The sequence below is a fragment of the Bufo gargarizans genome, chromosome 1 (assembly GCF_014858855.1).
Source record: "Bufo gargarizans isolate SCDJY-AF-19 chromosome 1, ASM1485885v1, whole genome shotgun sequence".
NCBI lineage: Eukaryota > Metazoa > Chordata > Amphibia > Anura > Bufonidae > Bufo > Bufo gargarizans.
The window spans coordinates 284,731,864-284,752,627 of NC_058080.1; the positions used below are offsets into that span (position 1 = coordinate 284,731,864).

At 45.3% G+C, this 20,764-nt stretch overlaps 1 protein-coding gene across 1 annotated transcript; it reads left to right on the forward strand.

The window, feature by feature from the left end:
• Positions 1-4,998: 4,998 nt before the first annotated feature.
• On the forward strand, positions 4,999-20,485 carry STBD1 (starch binding domain 1). The gene is made up of 2 exons (XM_044304338.1): positions 4,999-6,371; positions 19,193-20,485. The coding sequence occupies exons 1-2, from the start codon at positions 5,072-5,074 to the stop codon at positions 19,897-19,899; spliced, it is 2,007 nt and encodes a 668-aa protein (XP_044160273.1). The 5' UTR covers positions 4,999-5,071; the 3' UTR covers positions 19,900-20,485.
• Positions 20,486-20,764: the final 279 nt, after the last annotated feature.

Genomic DNA, 20,764 nt, shown 5'->3' on the forward strand with positions numbered 1-20,764 from the left:
CTGCAAACTGCAAAAAAAAACGGAAGGTACTTTGTGTGCATTCCGTTTCTGTATTTACGTATTTCTGTTCCACAAAAAAGTAGAACATGTCCTATTATTGTCCGCATTCCGCAAGTACTGTTCTATTAGGGGCCAGCTGCTCCGTTCCGCAAAATACAGAATGCACGCTGATATCATCCGTATTTTTTGTGGATCCGTTTTTTGCGGACCGCAAAATACATACGGTCATGTACAAGAAGCCTAAGAATCCTATTCACCCTAATACATCTGTATTAGGTTAAATAGGACAAAGGCTCAAAAGATCCAGATTCTAGCCCCCTAAGGCCTCATGCACACGACCGTTTTTTTTTAAGGTCCGCAAAAACGGGGTCCGTAGGTCCGTGATCCGTGACCGTTTATTTGTCCGTGGGTCTTCCTTGTTTTTTGGAGGATCCACGGACATGAAAAATGAAAAAAAAATCTAAGTCAAGTTTGCCATTGAAATGATAGGAAAAAACGGACACGGATCACGGACACGGATGCCAATCTTGTGTGCATCCGTGATTTTTCACGGACCCATTGACTTGAATGGGTCCGTGAACCGTTGGCCGTGAAAAAAATAGGACAGGTCCTATTTTTTTCACGGCCAGGAAACACGGATCACGGATGCGGCTGCCAAACGGTGCATTTTCCGATTTTTCCACGGACCCATTGAAAGTCAATGGGTCCGTGAAAAAAAACGGAAAACGGCACAACGGCCACGGATGCACACAACGTTCGTGTGCATGAGGCCTAATAGTTATTAAATATAAAGTAAAAAAAAAAAACACATCACCCTATATAAAAATGTATTAACAATAACAAAAAATTTGAACTGCATTGTTTATTCGGTTGTGAATGGACATGGTTACCATCAACAATCAAGACTGAATAAACAATGTGGTCCTAATCAGTTAGCTTGATCCCACTTCAGCTTGTGCGGCCATGTGGTACTGAGCCATAAGGCAGCTGCATTGCACTATGTGGTCATACCTTAAGGCCTCTTGCAGATGAGCGTGGGTCACGCTGCAAGTCCGCAGCGCATCTTTCTGCCTGATCTGCCAGCACTGCCGGGGTCACATAGAATTATATTGATTTATGATGCTATGTAACCATTAGGGCTGTTTCACATGAGCGGATGCCGTGCGTGACATCCGCTGCGTGAATGACAGCCAAGACCTGCTGCTCCGTGCCTCTCTGTGATCTCTTTACTACAAAATCACGGTGAAAACTTTATCTCACTGTGATTTTGTAGTAAAAAGGTCACAGAGAGGCACGGAGCATTATCAACCATATTAATGCTCTGTGCTTCTGCTGTCCGCAGCGGGTCTTGGCTGTCATTCACACAGCGGATGTCACGCACGGCATCCGCTCATGTGAAACAGCTTACAGTTCTGGAATGTATTAGATGACACTGACATAATGCTGTCATCCATGTACTGTCCACCTCTGTGTGGCCAGACCGCAAATTATAGAACCTGCCCTAGTCTTGTCTGTTTTGTGAACAAGTATAGCCACACAGAAAAAAAGCAAGAACTAAACTAATTCACAGAAAACACTGAAGCATTGCAAATAATTTTTTATTCAGTGCATAATATCTGCAAAGAAATCGATACTCACCTGCACCCTACTGCTCCATTCCAGCTCCTTGGCTCCCTGGTCTTTCAGTACCTGTCTGTCAACTTCCAAATTGATATTGGTAAAAAGGAAGCAGAAGGAGGATTTTCTGATTCGGTGCTGGAGCAATTGCAGGAGACAGTAGATATGGACGAGGGTACTTTCACACTAGCGTTTTTCTTTTTCGGCTTAGAGTTCCGTCACAGGGGCTCAATACCGGAAAAGAACTGATCAGGCATATCCCCATGCATTCTGAATAGAGAGTAATCCGTTCAGGATTCATCAGGATGTCTTCAGTTTAGTCATTTTGACTGATCAGGCAAAAGAGAAAACCGCAGCATGCTACGGTTTTATCTCCGGCGAAAAAAACTGAAGACTTGCCTGAATTTTTTTTCCATAGAAATGTATTAGTGCCGAATCCGGCATTTAAAATACCGGAATGCCTGATCCGTCCTTCCGGTCCTCGCATGTGCAGACGGAAAAAAAAGGTGAAAAAAATAAATGCCGGATCCATTTTGCCGGATGATACCGGAAAGACGGATCTGGCACTTCAATGCATTTTTCTGACTGATCAGTCTTACAAATGCCATCAGTTGGCATACGTTTTGCCGGCGACTGAACTGCTTGCCGGATTACTCTGCCGCAAGTGTGAAAGTAGCCTAAGAAGGTTCTTTTATTTTAGACAACGCATTGTAGAAGCTTTGAGCTTCCTTCAACAGGTTAATAGCCGGACCTGATGAAGGAAGCACAAAGCTTCTACAATGCGTTGTCTAAAATAAAGGAACCTTCTTAGGCTACTTTCACACTTGCGTTCGATGGGATCCGTTCAGAACGGATCCGTCTGCATTATATTTCAGAAAAAATTCTAAGTCTGAAAGTTAGTCAGACGGATCCGTCCAGACTTTACATTGAAAGTCAATGGGGGACGGATCTGTTTGAAATTGAGCCATATTGGGTCAACTTCAAACGGATCTATCCCCATTGACTTACATTGTAAGTCTGGACGGATCCGTTTGCCTCCGCACGGCCAGGCGGACACCCGAACGCTGCAAGCAGCGTTCGGGTGTCCGCCTGCTGAGCGGAACGGAGGCCAAATGGTGCCAGACTGATGCATTCTGAGCGGATCCACATCCACTCAGAATGCATTAGGGCTGGACGGATCCGTTCGGGGCCGCTTGTGAGAGCCTTCAAATGGAACTCACAAGCGGAACCCCGAAAGCAAGTGTGAAAGTAGCCTTATACGTATCTACTGTCTCCTGCAATTGCTCCTCCTTCTTCTTCCTTTTTACCAATATCAATTACACTGGACCTTGACAGTGGAACTCCAGACGAGGAACAGGCAGCTGAGCAACAGGGAGAGCAATTGGCGGCCGACACAGGCCAACTAAAGGTGACCATAAGCTGCTGTGACTTGTTCACAGCAGTATAAGGCTACATGCACACGACTGTTGTGTGTTTTGCACTCTGCAAATCGTGGATCAGCAAAACGCGGATGGCATCTACGTTCTGCATCTCCTAAACGTTATCACCCTATTGTTTTAATCCTCCTTGCTATAACTTCCAAATTGAAAATCACTAGAAAAAAATTACTGGGAATTTAAGGAGCCAATTCCACCTCAAGGCCATGGTTTTCTTCCTGGATTCCATGCCAAAAACTATCTGGCATCGGCGCTGAGACCGCCTCCAATGGGAGTCTGGTTTCCCAGACTGTGCCAAGAATGGACATGTCCATTCTTGGAGTAGTTTCCATGCGGACACCACCGAAAACCGAGACAGGAGTCTGCTCGCAGTTTAGCTCTATTCAGTGGGGCTAAACTGCAATCAGGTCCGCTCCCCTAAAGTAAAAAACCAAGGCAGAATACAATGAGGATTTTTGACATTTTATTAAAATCTGCTGTGTGAACAGAGCAGGGTGGTCGTAACCGGCCAGGTGGATTGCAGGGTGGTCGTGACCATGGAAACGAGCAGTGTATAATGTGATGGAAAAATGTATCCAGCCAGCAAAGGAGGCAATATGGACAATAACAATACATTAGTAAGTGGCTTGAATTAACTTCTTCTACATAATAAATGCTTTGTGTTGAAGTGAGACAACCCCTTTAAGCCTCATTCACACGTCTGTGTCCGTGCTCAAATCCGTGAAGGGGTGATCTCAGTGATGCCTCCGTGAAGATGTCCGGGAAGGATCCGTGTTTGGTCCGTGTGTCCGTTTTTTGCTGTCTGTGTGTCATCCGTGTTTCACTGACACTGCACAGCTGGAAAATAATTTTCAAAGCATCTCTTCTTAATGATCTGTGAAACACGGATGGCATCCTTCTTGCAGCTGTGGTTTTCACTGACCCATAGACTATAATGGGTTTGATGGATTTGTGAACACAGTGAAAATAGAGGATGCCTCTGTGCTAAAATCAGGGACCCGCAGACAATGGTGAAAAACTGATGCGTGAATACATGCGTTAAAATGAATGCTGTCCGTGGAGAACACGTACATTGCACATATGTGGAACACCGTCGTGTGAATTAGGCTTTACTTGAAAAATGCATTGGTATCCGTGTGAAAAATCTGCATCAGACCCGCCACGTATGGCCGGTCCCTATAAGGGTGACAGGACAATGAGTATCCTCCACTGATGTCCAGACCCTTCTAATTGTGTGCATTGCTCTGGTCCTACTGTAATCTGATGTCACATAATGTCAGGATGGGCGCGGGGCCGAGGTGACACAGACACAACTGGAAAAACGAGTAAAACTGGATAATAGTGATGATATGCATATCCTTTAATGGCAGTGAAATGCAGATTGCATACATTTGCATAGGACTGATGGAGGAAACCTCTTGGGTCTTGCATCTACAAAAACTGCACAGGAGAAGTAAATGACGGTTTTCAGTTCTTGTTTTTCCCCATTGCTGCTAGGTCAAGGATGCATCATCTTTCATGGTATAGGGCGCCATGCCTCATGTGCTCAAATCCTTGCAGATTTTCATCTTTAGCACATTAAAGGATTTAGAAAAATCCTATTTACTTGACTAGAAAGTAATTTCTGTCAAGTCTGAATTAATTTTTGCCTAAAGCGTCCCAAATGATAAAGTTGCTCTCTTCTGGTGGACTTGATCTCCTAGGATATATGGTGTAGACATCTCAGTAATGATGGGCAGCAGGTGCCTGAACTGCTTCTTGACCTGCACTGTCTACTGGAAGCTGGTTACATAACTTGGATTTCCCAGGGAGCATTCATTGCTGTGATCCGTTTATGTGCGCTGGCACTAGTCCCTGGATCCGATAAGTGAGTGGATCAGGGAGGGGTTTGATCTCTCTCCAGCAGCTGATCCTCTAATAGATAAGGGGGTGGAGACCTCTTCTTTACTAAGTGCGTGGACTGGGTGGATCTGCTGCGGAGAAAGCAGTTGCACGGTCCCTACAAGCAGGCAAGCAGCATGTGGCCAGCTCTGGTGCTGGGGATACTGACGGCGATTTTCGCCTGGATCTGGTACAGAGGAGGTGAAGAGGTAAAGGATCCGGAGACTCCGGAGCAGAAGCCAGAGGAACTGGCCGTGACACCAGAGACCGACCAGGAGAGTGTGGGGTCCGAGCCGGGTCATCTGGCTGCACACCTAGTCTCCAGAGAAAGCAGCCTCCCTGCAGGTGACCATGATGGGTGTGAGCTTAATACCACCGGGCAAGAGGTTCCTTGCCTCAGATTCCAAAAAAACAAGGCTGTGAACCCCGAAACTTGCCTAGCCAAGAATGAGCAGAAGTCCGAACTGCAGGGCAAAGACCAAGAAGGACTGGCTGTTGATCACCTGGAGAGTGGTCTTGAAGTACAAAGACCTGAAACAACTAATGTTCCTATTTTAACAGATCAGCAATCCAATGCCCCAGCACCAGAGCTACCAGGTAATATACAGGAGCACCCTTCAGATGTCCCAAAGGAAGAGGAGTTGCAAAAGGAGCACCCTTCAGATGTCCCAAAGAAAGAGGAGTTGCAAAAGGAGCACCCTCCAGATCACCAAAAGAAAGAGGCGCTACAAGCTGACATAGGGGGCACCACTACTGATGTCCTAAAGAAAGAGCCACATGGTAACATAAAGGAGCACCCCACAGATCTCCCAATCAAAGAGGTGCTACAAGCTGACATACAAGAGCACCCTACAGATGCCCTAAGGATAGAGAAGCTACAAGTTGACATACAGGAGCACCCCACGGATCTCCCAATTAAAGAGGAGCTACAAGCTGACACACCGGAGCATCCTCCAGATGTCCCAAACAAAGGTGAACTAGCCATTCTACTTGAGCGCCAAGCAGTTTTTCAAGTGAAAGGGGACAATTTATTAGAGGAACATGTCAAAGACCTAGTGCAGACCGGTGCAGATGAAAGTTGTACAGAGATTTCTTCCAAAAATGATGAGATACACAGCCATGAAGTGGAAGTGCACCCCTCTGAGATCCCAGAAGCAAAGCAAATCATTATTTATAAGGAGGAATATAACCCATTGATAAAGGAGATGCAGCTTTGTGTTGGAAATCTAGACAAAGTGGAACAGGCTACTGGAGAAGTTCTATGTCCCACACTAATGGCAGAGGTGCCTGGAGTACAGATACTACCAGCTGACTCCTGTCATGAAAGTATGTCCGTGCAGGCTAAAGAATTTTTACACCCAGAAAATGAAAGTCTGGATGGTGTCTGTGCAACTGGTGAACTGAATGGAGAAAACCAATCGGCCATAGATGCAACAGGTAGGTTGTACATTTCTTTCAAATAACTGCATACGTGGTAATTAACTAACGAACATTGGATTATGAATTGATGTGCATTGAGGGAGTTCTGCACCTAGAGCAGGGATCAGCAATAGTGTTGAGCGAACTTCTGTTTTAAGTTCGGCGTCTAAAGTTCGGCTTCCGGTTAGCGGAGAATCCCGATATGGATTCCGAATTCCGTGGTAGCGGAATCGATAATGGCCGATTGATTCCGCTACCACGGACCACATCGGCCATTATTGATTCCGCTACCACGGAATTCGGAATCCATATCGGGATTCTCCGCTAACCGGAAGCCGAACTTTAGACGCCGAACTTAAAACAGAAGTTCGCTCAACACTAATCAGCAACCTTCTGCACTCCGGCTGTGGTGAAATTAGGACTCCCAGTATGCACACTTGCTTGGCTGTTCACAGAACTCACATATAAGTGAATGGAGCATGCTGGGAGTTGTAGTTTCACCACAGCTGGAGTGTAAAGTTTGCTGACCTCTTCCCTAGAGGGTGGCCTACTTATGAGTTCAGTGGGTGATCATAAAGGCCCAGATTTACTAAAAATCTGTCTGCAGTGTCACATATTGGTGAATATAGGGCTTCTAAGGCCCCTTTCACACGGGCGAGTTTTCTGCGCGGGTGCAATGCGTGAGTTGAACGCATTGCACCCGCACTGACTCAGGACCTATTCATTTCTATGGAGCTGTTCACATGAGCGGTGATTTTCACGCATCACTTGTGCGTTGCGTGAAAATCGCAGCATGCTCTATTTTAGTTTCAATAGTTTTTTATTTTATCAGATAAAGGCAAAGGAGCAATCGAGCATGGACACCGCCACATTAGACAGATGAGTACATGAACAAAGACAGTACAACTGTGGTCGCAGCCACTATTGAACAATAATGTATGCCAGAGGTTTATCAAGCAGGTTAGACACAGTAACAGCATGTGTCGACAATAATGCAGGTGTAACACTAAAGCACCTACAGGTGCAATCCATACTCCGCATCGTGGGCATTGCAATCATATAAATCAGATAAAACACAAGCACAAATAAGAGTGAACAATGTAATCACTGTTTAGTGACATAACCAAGAACTGTGGGTGACCACAGAGCAAAATAAGCATGCTCTATTTTGTGCGTTTTTTCATGCAACGCAGGCCCCAAAGAAGTGAATGGGGCTGCGTGAAAATCATTTTCACGCACGGTTGCTAGGAGATGATCAGGACGGAGACCCAATCATTATTATTTTCCCTTTTATAACATGGTTATAAGGGAAAATAATAGCATTCTTAATACAGAATGCATAGTACGATAGCGCTGGAGGGGTTAAAAATAAATAAAATAATTTAACTCGCCTTAATCCACTTGATCGCGCAGCCCTGCTTCTCTTCTGTCTTATTTGCTGTGTACAGGAAAAGGACCTGTGGTGATGTCACTCCGGTCATCACATGATCTTTTACCATGGTGATGGATCATGTGATGACTGGAGTGACGTCACCACAGGTCCTGTTCCTGCACACAGCAAATAAGACAGAAGAGAAGCTGGGCTGCGCGATCAAGTGGATTAAGGTGAGTTAAATTATTTTATTTAACCCCTCCAGCGCTATTGTACTATGCATTCTGTATTCAGAATGCTATTATTTTCCCCCTATAACCATGTTATAAGGGAAAATAATACAATCTACACAACACCGATCCCAAGCCCGAACTTCTGTGAAGAAGTTCGGGTCTGTGTACCAAACATGCCGATTTCTCACGCGTGTGCAAAGCGCATTACAATGTTTTGCACTCCCGCGGAAAAATCGCGCATTTTCCCGGAACGCCTGTGTGAAAGAGGCCTAAAGGTTTTGGTGTGTGGTCCCCCCCCACAGACCTGTTCAACAATGTGTGTCTTGGGTTACTTTCACATCTGCGCTTTGGTCTCCAAAAGGGTTCAGTTTGATTTAAATACATCGGGATGCATCCGTTCCGTTAGGAGGCAGTTATGTTAAATAGAAATGGAACAAACTGGATCTGTCACTAAAAACAATGTAAGTCAATGGGTGACCGATCCAGAAAAAAATAAATCCGGCACCGTTGACTTACATGGGTTTTTAGTGACCTGATTTTGTTCTGTTTTGATAACTGACGCACTGTTTTATGTCCTTTCGCGAAACTGAATGCATACGGATGCATCCTGAACGGAGCATACCACATTCACGATACATTGGCCCTAAATGGAACAATTTTGGCCCGGTTTTGCGATCCTCTCCTATGCCAAAACGCGGATGTGAAAGTAGCTTTAGCAGAGTGAGGTCAGGCTTCTCTGAAAAGCTGTGTGGCTAAGACACAATTTTTCACCACAATTCTGTCACACAGTAAGCCAACCAGAGGCAGAGTTAGTCAGTGAAATGTTTGTTCCTGCAGCAGATTCCTCATCCAGCCTGATCTCCTGTGATCATTCTGGTGCAGGTCTAGAGAGCTTGTCTTACACCATCTACAGCAGGCATGTCCAAACTGCGGCCCTCCAGCTGTTCCAAAACTACAACTCCCAGCATGCCTGGATATCTTACAGCTATTAGGGCATGCTGGGAGTTGTAGTTTTGCAACAGCTGGAGGGCCGCAGTTTGGACATGCCTGATCTACAGGCTTCATAATTCTGGGCCACAGTCTTTTCATTCTCACATGTTGCGTTCACCAAAGTAGGTATTTCAAAATACCTGTATGCATGTAACACAAATCCCACATTCTACTGAGAAATGAAAGCCAAGTTCACACTTCCAAGTGCTTCTATCACTTTTTTTTGTATTATTATTTTTTCTTCACTCTTTCTGTTGTACTACAAAACCCACAATATTAGGCTTTAGGCCTCATGCACACGATTGTTTTGTGCACCCGTGGCTGTTGTTCCGTTTTCCGTGACTTTCAATGGGTCTGTTGAAAACTCGGAAAATGCACCGTTTGTCATCCGCCTCCGTGATCCGTGTATCCTGTCCGTCAAAAAAATAGGACCTGTCCTATTTTTTTGACGGACAACGGATCACGGACCCATTCAAGTCAATGGGTCCGTGGAAAAACACAGATGCACACAAGATTGGCATCCGTGTCCGTAGGCTACTTTCATACAGACGGATCCGAAGATCCGTCTGCATAAAAGCTTTTTCAGAGCTGAGTTTTCACTTCGTGAGAACTCAGATCCGACAGTATATTCTAACACAGAGGCGTTCCCATAGTGATGGGGACGCTTCAAGTTAGAATATACTACGAACTGTGTACATGACTGCTGCCTGGCAGCACCCGATCTCTTACAGGGGGGCCGTGATCCGCACAATTAACCCCTCAGGTGCCCCCTCCCTCCTAGTTTTAATCTCATTGGTGGCCAGTGCGGCCCCCCCCCCTCCCTCTACTGTATTAATTTCATTTGTGCGGCCCCCCCCTCCCTCTATTGTATTAATTTCATTGGTGGCCAGTATGCTTTTTTATTTTAACCCCTCCCCACTTCCCATCCCTTTGTTTTTGCTTCCCTCCTATTTTTGATTTCTGTTCTACAAAAAACTTTCAATAAAAGTTCTGTTGAATGGGAAAAAAAATTTAAGGTTATTCAGGAATAAAAAAAAAAAAGGCTTATGTTCCAAAAAACAGCACCACACCTGTCCTCAGGTTGTGGGTGGTATTCACTTGAGGACAGGTGTGGTGCTGTTTTGGAAGAAAACTGTAATTTTTCTATTCCTGGATAACCCCTTTTAAATGAAATAAGTATTTACACATTTTCTTTAAGCTTGTCAGTTTTCATTCTCAGTAATACCAACATGCCATAGGAGTTTCTTCTGTGTCCCGTCCCCCCCCCCCCCCCCCCCCTACATTTTACCGTTTTCCAAGTAAAATTCTGCTCAGGAATTACACTTGGAAATTTTGATTCAGCCGAGTCCCATTGCAATCAATAGGATTCCGCTGCACAGTGCACACTACAGAATTTCACAGAAATTTCTCTGTCAAAAGAATGAACATGTTAATTTTTCCAGGACGTCCCCCATGACAGCACATGGGAGGATGTCCAATCCAATCACTGTTGGGACAGGAAGTGAAACAGATTAAAAGCCCCCCCCCCATCCCTCCAATCTCCAGTGTCTTCCTGTCCCTACTGGGATGAGGGTGAATAAGGTTATCGTTTTAAGAATCGGGTGCTTACCTAGGCACCAGGGGGCCAGGTCGGGTCGGGGGTTCCGGTACTCCCCTCTCAGGCCAGGTCGGGCGGCGTCCCGTACGGCCCCGCTAGCTCCCCCTCCGGGGGTTCTCTAGCTTGTCCCGACCTGCCTGGGACGGCGGCAGGCGGGACGCTGATGCCGCTTCTCCTCCGGGAGCTCTCGGCTCAGCGGCGCGCTCCCAATGGCGTCGTCGTCGCATCATGACGTCACTTCCGGGTCAGCCGGAAACAAGATGGCGGCGCCCAGCACAAGCGCTGGAGGCCTGGAAGCCCGGCCTCGCGCTCAGGGGTTGACTCCCTCCCACCGGGAGGGTTGAGTTCCCCTTATAAGAACGGAGCAGCGCGGCAGCAGAGGTGGAGGTAAGCCCCAGTGGGGAAGTTGTGAGCGGCTGTGTGTTTGCTTAGCCACCATGGAGCCCCAAGCGTCAGCCAAATCTGAGATTGCGTCTGACCCCTCTGCTGCAGCTCATGTAAGTGTCTTTGTCCTTATACCCTGGTGTACTCTCCCCAGTCATTGAGCGCGGTTTCTCGGATTTTTTCTAGGATAAAAAGAGTTCTGGGCAGTCGTCTTCTCAGGACCCCAGAAGGAAACCGAGAAAGTGTGCAACTTGTGGGGAAAAGATGCATATATCTTACAAGAAGCAGCTATGTGCCGATTGCATTGCCAGGTTAATGAAGGAGGAGCAGCTGTCCTTTCTCACAGAACTTAGGAATATCGTTCGTGAAGAAGTACAGGCTACGGTTTCTTCCCTAAACCCTCCGCCACCTCCTTCTCAACCTGACTCCCCTCCCCCAAAAAGAAGGAGGACTCAGGAGAACTCTGATTCTGATAATCAGGAAGTCTCGGACGGAGAGATTGAAGACGACACCATCTCTGCTTCCGGCTCTTCAGACCACCCTAAAAGATTTTTATTTTCTACTGAGGACTTAGACGCCCTCCTCCATGCGGTTAGAGATACCATGCAAGTAGAGGAAGCTAGCCCTCCCATATCCGTTCAGGACGAGATGTTTGGGGGGTTAGGGGCAAAAAAGACTCGCCTATTCCCAGTAAACTCCCATCTGAAGGAGATAATTCTGGAGGAATGGAAGGAGGCCGAAAAGAAGCTAGTTATGCCTAGGGAATTTAAAAATCGGCTGATTTTTAATCCTGAGGATACTAAACTATGGGACGAAGTTCCCAGGATAGACATTCAGGTGGCGAAGGTCACAAAGAAGACCACCATCCCCTTCGAAGATTCCTCAAACTTAAAAGACCCTATGGATAGGAAGGCGGAGGGGCTACTTAAGAAGGCCTGGGAGTGTTCATCTGCTCTTATTAACGCCAACATTACTGCCACCTCGGTAGCCAGGTCTATGGGGTTATGGCTGAATCAGCTAGAGAACCACCTTAGACTAAAAACCCCAAGGGAAGACATTCTAGAATCTATTCCCCTTCTTAAGATGGCTACGGCCTACCTGGCGGACTCCTCGGCCGAATCCATCAGGATTTCAGCTAGAAATAGCACCCTGGCGAATTCGGCTAGAAGGGCCCTTTGGCTAAGAAGTTGGTCAGGGGATGTAGCATCAAAGAATAAACTTTGTTCAATCCCTTTCTCAGGTTCACATGTGTTTGGCCCTGTCCTAGATACAATCCTTGAGAGTGCCGCGGACAGAAAAAAGGGCTTTCCGGAAGAGAGGTCTAAGAAGACTCAGTCCTTTCGGAGGGATTCAGGCCAGGGTCAGTCACAGAATTTTCCAGGTAGAGGGAAAGGCAAATCGGGCAGGTGGAGCTACCCCAAAGGTGGGAAGGGGAGGGGGTTCCTTCTCAAACCCAACACTTCCTCTTACCAGAGTAAATGACGCCAGACCTGTGGGGGGGAGACTTCGGTTCTTCAGTCATCAGTGGCCTTTAGTAACTCAGAACCCCTGGGTACTTCAGACGGTTCGAGAGGGGTACAAGATAGAGTTCCGTCGTCCTCCCCCTCAGAGATTCTGTGTTACCACTCCCCAGTCTCCGTCTCTAAAGAACCAGATGGTTCAGGACTTGGAGAAACTTTGCGCAATGGAAGCAATAGTTCCTGTTCCAAGACCCCAACAGGGCAGAGGCCACTACTCCAAACTGTTCTGGGTAAAAAAAACAGACGGTTCACTAAGAACTATCATAAACCTGAAGTTCCTGAACAATTGGATCCAATATTTCAGATTCAAGATGGAGTCAATACGTTCAACGGTTCCACTGATTCCAGCAGGGGCATTGATGTGCACCATCGATCTCAAAGATGCCTACTATCATGTCCCCATTCATCCAAGCCATCATCAGTTCCTCAGGTTCGCGGTGACGTTAGATGGCATAGTGCATCACTTCCAGTTCCAATGTCTTCCATTTGGGATTTCAAGTGCCCCACGCATCTTTACGAAACTAATAGTAGAGATAATGGCGTTCCTGAGACAACAGGGAATAACAATAGTCCCGTACTTAGACGACTTCCTCCTGACAGCATCCTCAGAGGTCCTTCTGCGGAACCATCTGCAGACGACGTTACGGGTTCTACAGGACTTAGGCTGGATTATCAACCTAGAGAAATCAGATCTTTGCATGAGCGAAAGGAAGATCTTTCTAGGCACCCTTCTGGACTCCCAGAGACAGATGTCCTTCCTTCCAGGTTCAAAACGCGACGCTTTCATAGAAGAAATATCCTCCTTCCAAAGGAAAAACCTCTGCTCCATCAGAGAGGCTATGCGGATACTAGGCCTGATGACATCCTGTATACAGATGGTCCAGTGGGCCCAGATCCACTCAAGGCCACTTCAGGGTCTAGTCCTCACCAAGTGGGACAAAGACCAGAGGTCTCTAGACAGGAAGATCAGGATCCCAATGTCCATAAAGGAGTCCTTGAACTGGTGGATAACTCCCGACAACCTACAGAGAGGGGTTCACTGGTTGAGGAGACCTTGTTTGACGGTGGTGACCGATGCCAGCTTGACCGGCTGGGGTTCACACATAGAAGATCATCTCTTTCAGGGTTCATGGTCCCTGGCAGAGAGTCAGCGCTCCTCAAACGTAAGAGAATTAATGGCGGTACTAAGGTCTCTCCAAGCAGCAGAACTTCTCTTAAAAGGGAACCACGTTCAAGTTCTGTCAGACAATATAACTACAGTCTGCTATATAAGGCATCAAGGGGGAACTCAGAACCCAGGCCTTCAGGAGGTCGCAGAAAAAATCTTCCTTTGGGCACAGGAAAATATCCTATCTATCTCAGCCCTCCATATCAGAGGGAAGGACAATGTTACAGCAGACTACCTGAGCAGAAGAAGATTCCATCCGGGAGAATGGATGCTGAACAGGCAAGTCTTTCACCAGATCTGCAGGAAATGGGGGTACCCCCAGGTGGATCTCCTAGCCTCCAAGGAAAACGCCCAGGCGTCTCAGTTCTTTTCCCTAGATCCCAGCGGGGATCCTCTGGGGATAGATGCCATGTCAAAATCATGGGACATGGATCTAGCTTACGCCTTCCCGCCAATCACGCTTATCCCGGCCACCTTGAGGAAGATCAGCGAGAGCTCGGGGAAGTTCATTTTCATAGGCCCAGCCTGGCCGAAGAGGAGCTGGTATCCCCTGTTAGACAGGCTAAAGGTAGAAGAACCAATATCCCTCCCTCTGCAGCCGGACCTTCTCACTCAGGGGTCCCTTCTCCACCCGGATCTGGAAAAGTGGAATCTGAAAGCCTGGATCCTGAAAGGAGAATGCTGAGCAGGCAGGGCTTGTCACATGCTGTAATCTCCACACTACAAAAAAGTAGGAAACCAGTTACAAATGCTATATATAGGAAGATCTGGAACAGATTTAATTCCTGGTTGGCTGATATACATCCATCCAGATCAACTCCTTCCATCGCGCAGATTCTTGACTTCCTACAGAGAGGCTTTGACCTAGGGCTACGCCCTAGCACGATCAAGGTGCAGATATCTGCCTTATCATCCTTCCTGGACTACCCACTAGCAGAACATCGTTGGATAAAGAGGTTCGTAAAGGCTATATCCAGACTAAAACCCACTCTGAGACAGACTGTTCCTCCTTGGGACTTATCTATAGTTCTAGATGCCCTCTGTAAGATGCCCTTTGAACCCTTGGACACCATTCCATTAAAATTGCTCTCCTGGAAGACGGCCTTCTTGGTAGCCATCACTTCAGCACGCAGAATTGGTGAACTTCAGGCCTTATCCATGAAGGAACCTTTCTTAAGAGTCTGCCCGGATCGAATAATTCTTCAGTTAGACCCAGCGTTCCTCCCTAAAGTCGTCTCTACTTTCCATAGGGAACAAGAAATATTCTTACCTTCTTTTTACGCCTCTCCTAGAGATCCGGAAGAGGAGAAATTCCATTGCCTGGACGTCCGTCGGGCAGTCCTTGAATACCTTCGCCGAACAGATCCTGATAGGAAGGACTCAAACCTCTTTGTACAATTTGGTAGAGCAGGAAGAGGGAAGAAAGTGACTAGAAGGACTCTGACACAGTGGATCAAGTCAACAATTGTGGAAGCATATCGTCTTCAGGATAGTCCCTGTCCTATCTCTATCAGAGCACATTCTACTAGGGCAGTCGCAGCTTCCTGGGCGGAGAAGGCGAACGCCTCTATAGATCAGATTTGTCAGGCAGCCACCTGGACAAGTTATAACACCTTTTGTAAACATTACAGGTTGAACCTACCGTCCAATCGTCAGCTTTCCTTTGGGCGTAAGGTTCTACAGGCTGTGGTCCCTCCCTGATGGCTAAGTTGGTAACTCTCCCATGTGCTGTCATGGGGGACGTCCTGGAAATCGGTAGTTAGTCTTACCGGTAACGTTCTTTCCAGGAGTCCAACATGACAGCACTACCAATTCCCTCCCTATTATGTGATTCAGTGTGATGTTAACATTGCTTATCATATTAGTAATAAAATTGTGTTGCATCCATCCGGTGTAGTAATTTAGAAGACACTGGAGATTGGAGGGATGGGGGGGCTTTTAATCTGTTTCACTTCCTGTCCCAACAGTGATTGGATTGGACCTCCTCCCATGTGCTGTCATGTTGGACTCCTGGAAAGAACGTTACCGGTAAGACTAACTACCGATTTTTCCGCGGAATATTGAGCGGAATGCACTGCCAGCTATAGGGAACAGCAATGGCTGCGCTGCACAAGCACCGACTAAATCAGTCTGGGCAGGACGCATTTGGAATTTCCAAACTGAATTTCTCCGCTTGGAAATTCTGTAGTGTGCATGGACCCGTAATTGCCTCCATGTATTCTCCACCCCAAAATCAGAGCCCATTCCTAGTCCTGGGCCTATAGTTGGTGAGGGGGAGGAAAGCTGTTTTTAGTTCAAAAACTCAATTTCCATTATTCTCTAGGGGTATTCCACTTCCCATTATACCTTTTTTGAATCCCCTTTCATCTCCACTTTATTATTTACCACTGGACTTGGAGATTGTCTGCTAAAGATTTATTTGATATGTTGAATTGTTCACACTCCTAATCACATTTTACTTCCCATTATACTGTATGGGCATTCCATTCTGTCATTCACATGTTATTCCATAGATAGTTTTAAATTTACAATGTGCTACTCTACCCAGGGAAGACTTGCGGTAAACATAACACATTGTCCTACATAACACAGATTTACCTGCAAATGAGCTCATAGTTTACTTCCCAATATAGTCTATGGGCATTCCATTGTGTCATTCCCCTTGTCATTTTATAGAAACCAATGATAATCCCACTTCATCTCAATTTTAAATAATCCCACTGACTTGAAGAGTAAGCCTGCTAAAGATCTACTTGATATGCTAAATGGTTCAGACGTCACATTTTACTTCACATTATAGTCTATGGGCATAATATTGCTAAATAACACAGATTAACCTATAAATAAAATCATATTTTTCTTCCCATTATAGTCTATGGGCATTCCATTGTGTCATTCACACTTGTCATTCCATAGAAAATGATTATCCTACCTAATCTCAATTTAGATAAATGCTACTGTGTTCGGATAGTATGCCTGCTAAAGATTTATTTGATGTGTCATATGGTTCTCGACTCCATGGCCCATCTTTCTTCCCATTATACTCTATGGGCATTCCATTGTGCTAGTCACCGGTCATTCCATAGAAAACAATAATAATCCAAAGTTATTTCAATTGTAAAAGATGTTACTATACATGGGGAAGATCTGTGGTAAAGGATAAATTGATATTTTTTTGTAGATTTGCCTACAAATTATCTAATACTTTGCTTCCCATTATACTCTATGGGCATTCCGTTTGGCTTCATTATAGTCTATGGCCATTCTCTTCCCCTGTCAAAGTCTATGGGCATTCCATTCTGTCATTCCTTTTAGTATGCCCCTCCATAGGCTCTCTTCACACTTGCTGTGTTTTTGTCATCGTGGATTCCTGTTTTTTGATGGCTTGAGGATCCATTTTTGGGACTTGTTGATAACACTACTGATCTCTAGGCTGCATCTATTTTCAAATGCCAATGCGAGCAGAGCCTTATGCCCATTTCACACGAGTTTTCCGCGCGGGTGCAATGCGTGACGTGAACGCATAGCACCCACACTGAATCCTGACCCATTCATTTCAATGGGTCGGTGTACATAAGTGTTGTTTTTTTTTTTTCATGCAGCAGTTCTGCGTTGCGTGAAAAACGCAGCAGGTTCTATATTCTGCATTTTTTTCACGCAGCCCAGGCCCCATAGAAGTGAATGGGGCTGCGTGAAAAACGCATTGCATCCGCAAGCAGGTGCGATGCGTTTTTCACTTATGGTTGCTAAGAGATGTTGTTTGTAAACCTTCAGTTTTTTTATCACGCGCGTGAAAAACGCATCAAAACGCATTGCACCTGCGTGGAAAAAAAACTGAATGCAATCGCAGACAAAACTGGCTGAACTTGCTTGCAAAATGGTGCGAGTTTCACTGAATGCATCCGGACCTGATCCGTATCGTTCGTGTGAAAGAGGCCTTACAAAGTTCAACCTGCAATCATGCAGGCCTAGATTAATGTGTGCACCAAAAATCTGTCTAAAAAGTGGCAGAATTTATTGCATCTAGGGTTTCGGCCCTTATTTCTGACATGCAGGACAAGGTGGTGGGCTTACTGCAGAAGGTTGGAGTTTCAGGGTAAAGAAGGCCGGGCCTAAGATGCACCACAATTCTGGTGGAAAAATCTGTCTCAAAGTAAGCCCCGCAATAGTTGGTATAGAGAAACGCGTCTGTCCCTGTACCAAATTTATCACCCAACCTGAGCCCCTGTGATAAATCTGGTGCTGGTCTAGACATCCTGTCTTGGGCTACTTTCACACTGAGGTTTTGGTTTCCGTTTGTGAGATCCGTTCAGGGCTCACACGCGGTCCAAACGGATGAGTTTTGCCCTTAATGCATTCTGAATGGAAAAGGATCCGATCAGAATGCATCAGTTCAGCCTCCATTCCGCTTTGAAGACGAACAGCAAAATGCTGCTTTCAGTGTTTTGGTGTCCATCTGATGAAACTGAGCCAAACAGATCCGTCCCTACACACAATGTAAGTCAATGGGGAGAGATCCGTTTTCACTGGCACAATAGAAAACTGATCCGTCACCCATTGACTTTCAATGGTGTTCAAGACAGATCAGTTGTGGCTATGTTACAGATAATACAAATGGATCCGTTCTGAACGGATGCATGCAGTTGTATTATCTGAACGGATGCGTTTGTGCAGATCCATGACGGATCCACACCATACGCGATTGTGAAAGTAGCCTAAGCTTACACCATTTTTAGGATTAGTAAATCTGGGCCTTTGTGTTCAACTACAGGTCGGCAAGAACTACAATGATTTAGTTTCTAGTTGCCTAAAATTAAGGGTTGGCGAATTCTTCCCAACTCCAAATATGCAGAATACATTTCTAGATTATGAACCTGTCTATTAATCTTGTAATTATAATTGATATTTATTTCACATGATATATTGGCCCCTTTTGAACTCTTTCTAAGAATCCTACAAAGCAACATCATTTAGCAGACTTTACACTTTTAGTGTTGCAGCTCTTCTATCATCTATACCTAGTAGATGCCCCCTTCACATTAGACGTTAAAGGAATTATCTGAACAATGATGATGATGACCTTTCCTCAGGATAGGTCATAATTATCAGATCACCAGAAGTCCGAGTGCTGGCACCCCCGCCAATCAGCTGTTCCAGATTGCTGCAGCACTTACCAGAGCTTTGCTGAGTCCCGCAGGTTCCCAGCAGCTCTGTACATTGTATAGCGGCTGTGCTTGGTATTGCAGCTCAGCCTCCTTCACTTCTATGGGGCTGAGCTGCAACCTGGCCATGTGACTGATGTACGGTGACGTCACATGGCCTAGGAAGAGGACATGGCCCTCAGAGTCCAGCCTCTGATCGTCAGGGCTCCCAGTTGTTGGACCCCTGCCAATCTGATATCGATGACTTATCCTGAGGCTAGGTCATCAGAATTAAGCTATAACCCTTTAATGGACAGTGGCGGGATCTAATTGAATGTAGTAATTAGCTCCTAAACAGTCTTTGTTTCCATACTAAATAATCCCAATTTTAATTGTATGCTTTGTTTAATCCTTATGTATGTTCTTTCAACTAGGTTGTCCATTGGAAAATGCATTTGTTGTGAAAGAAAGTGCCCTGAATCTATGTGAGGCCAAAGAGACATTAAATAAAGACTTGTATCTGGAGATGGGCAATACCTCAAACTATGACGGGAATGCCAATATTGCTGATCAGTTTATGAAACTGTCTATGGAGAAATGTGACATTGTAAAACCTTCTACTGAATCACCTCAAGAGGGATCAGCAAAAGTCCAGAAATTGGAAACTCATCCTGACAGTTCATCAGTGGACATATGCAACCTTGGGTTCAACCTGGAAAAAGAAATGGCTGGTCTCAGTAGTTCAAACACAGATGACAAAACCTCTTTCGGTAGTCCATCAGATGCAAATATCCATGAAAATGACCATCAGAAGACAAGAAAGGTTGCTACTATTCAGCCAATGCCTCAGAATGTGAATTTTGTCTTCAAAGTTCACTATATCACACAAAATGACTCTCAAATTATTGCCGTCACAGGTGATCACGAGAAACTTGGTAAATGGGAGTCCTATGTCCCTCTGACCTCTAAAAATGGTGGCTTTTGGTCAGCTACCATCACCTTGCCTGCAGATGCCAGTTTGGCTTGGAAGTTTGTAATGGTTGAAAATGGCAAGATAAAACGCTGGGAGGAATGTAACAATAGGTTTTTGAAGACTGCACATGAAGACATTGAAGCTCAGCTGTGGTGGGGCTACCCATAATACATGGACATCAGAAGGGACTATTGGCATAGCTTTTAGATCATACGCCTAGTCCCTCAAGTCACAAAGATGAAATCGCATTTATACTTCATCTATTAACTTATGTCTGCAGTTTAATGATTACCTAGCATTGCCTGGTTATTGAAACATTGTTGACATATCAAATAACCTTTTAGCCTATATTTTTTTAGAAGTTGCATTTTAGCCTGCTGTCAGCCTTGGTTTCCAGAGTGAAAATACAGCATGAAAGAGGACTAAATTATTGAGTAAAATACAGTTTCCTTCCTGTAAAACAGATTTCAACATTAATTTAGTATTCACAACGGAATTGGACATAACCTTTTAATTCACAGTCCGTTTGTTGTACAAAGACGTGTGATATTTTGTATTGTATCTCAACCACAAGTTATTTAGGACACAAACTAAACTGGGTGTCAGATAATTAAAGTACTGCATTTAAAATTTGAAATGTGTTTCATATGTAGCGAGACCTGGTTGTATTGTATAGTGAACTTAGTAGACAGTCCACCTACATTATGATTTGTTGAGCTCACCTTTTGCCCATATAAATACATATTTGACTGCAAGTTGAGAGAATTTGTGCTTTTATTTCCCCCATGGTTCAGATTGGATGTAAAAACAAAAAAAAAATGCCTCCATCTATATGTGGGACTGAGTGATTTCCCTAGAAGCGGTGTGTCCTTGATTTAGCACTCGACATGTAAGGGTACTTTCGCACTAGCGTTTTTCTTTTCCGGCACTGAGTTCCGTCATAGGGGCTCTATACTGGAAAAGAACTGATAAGTTGTATCCTAATGCATTCTGAATGGAGAGCAATCCGTTCAGGATGTCTTCAGTTCAGTCT

Coding starts and splice junctions, on each gene's coding strand:
- STBD1 (XM_044304338.1), top strand. CDS start 5,072: ATGTGGCCAGCTCTGGTGCTGGGGATACTGACGGCGATTTTCGCCTGG. Junction 6,372..19,192: donor ATCGGCCATAGATGCAACAG/GTAGGTTGTACA, acceptor TCTTTCAACTAG/GTTGTCCATTGGAAAATGCA.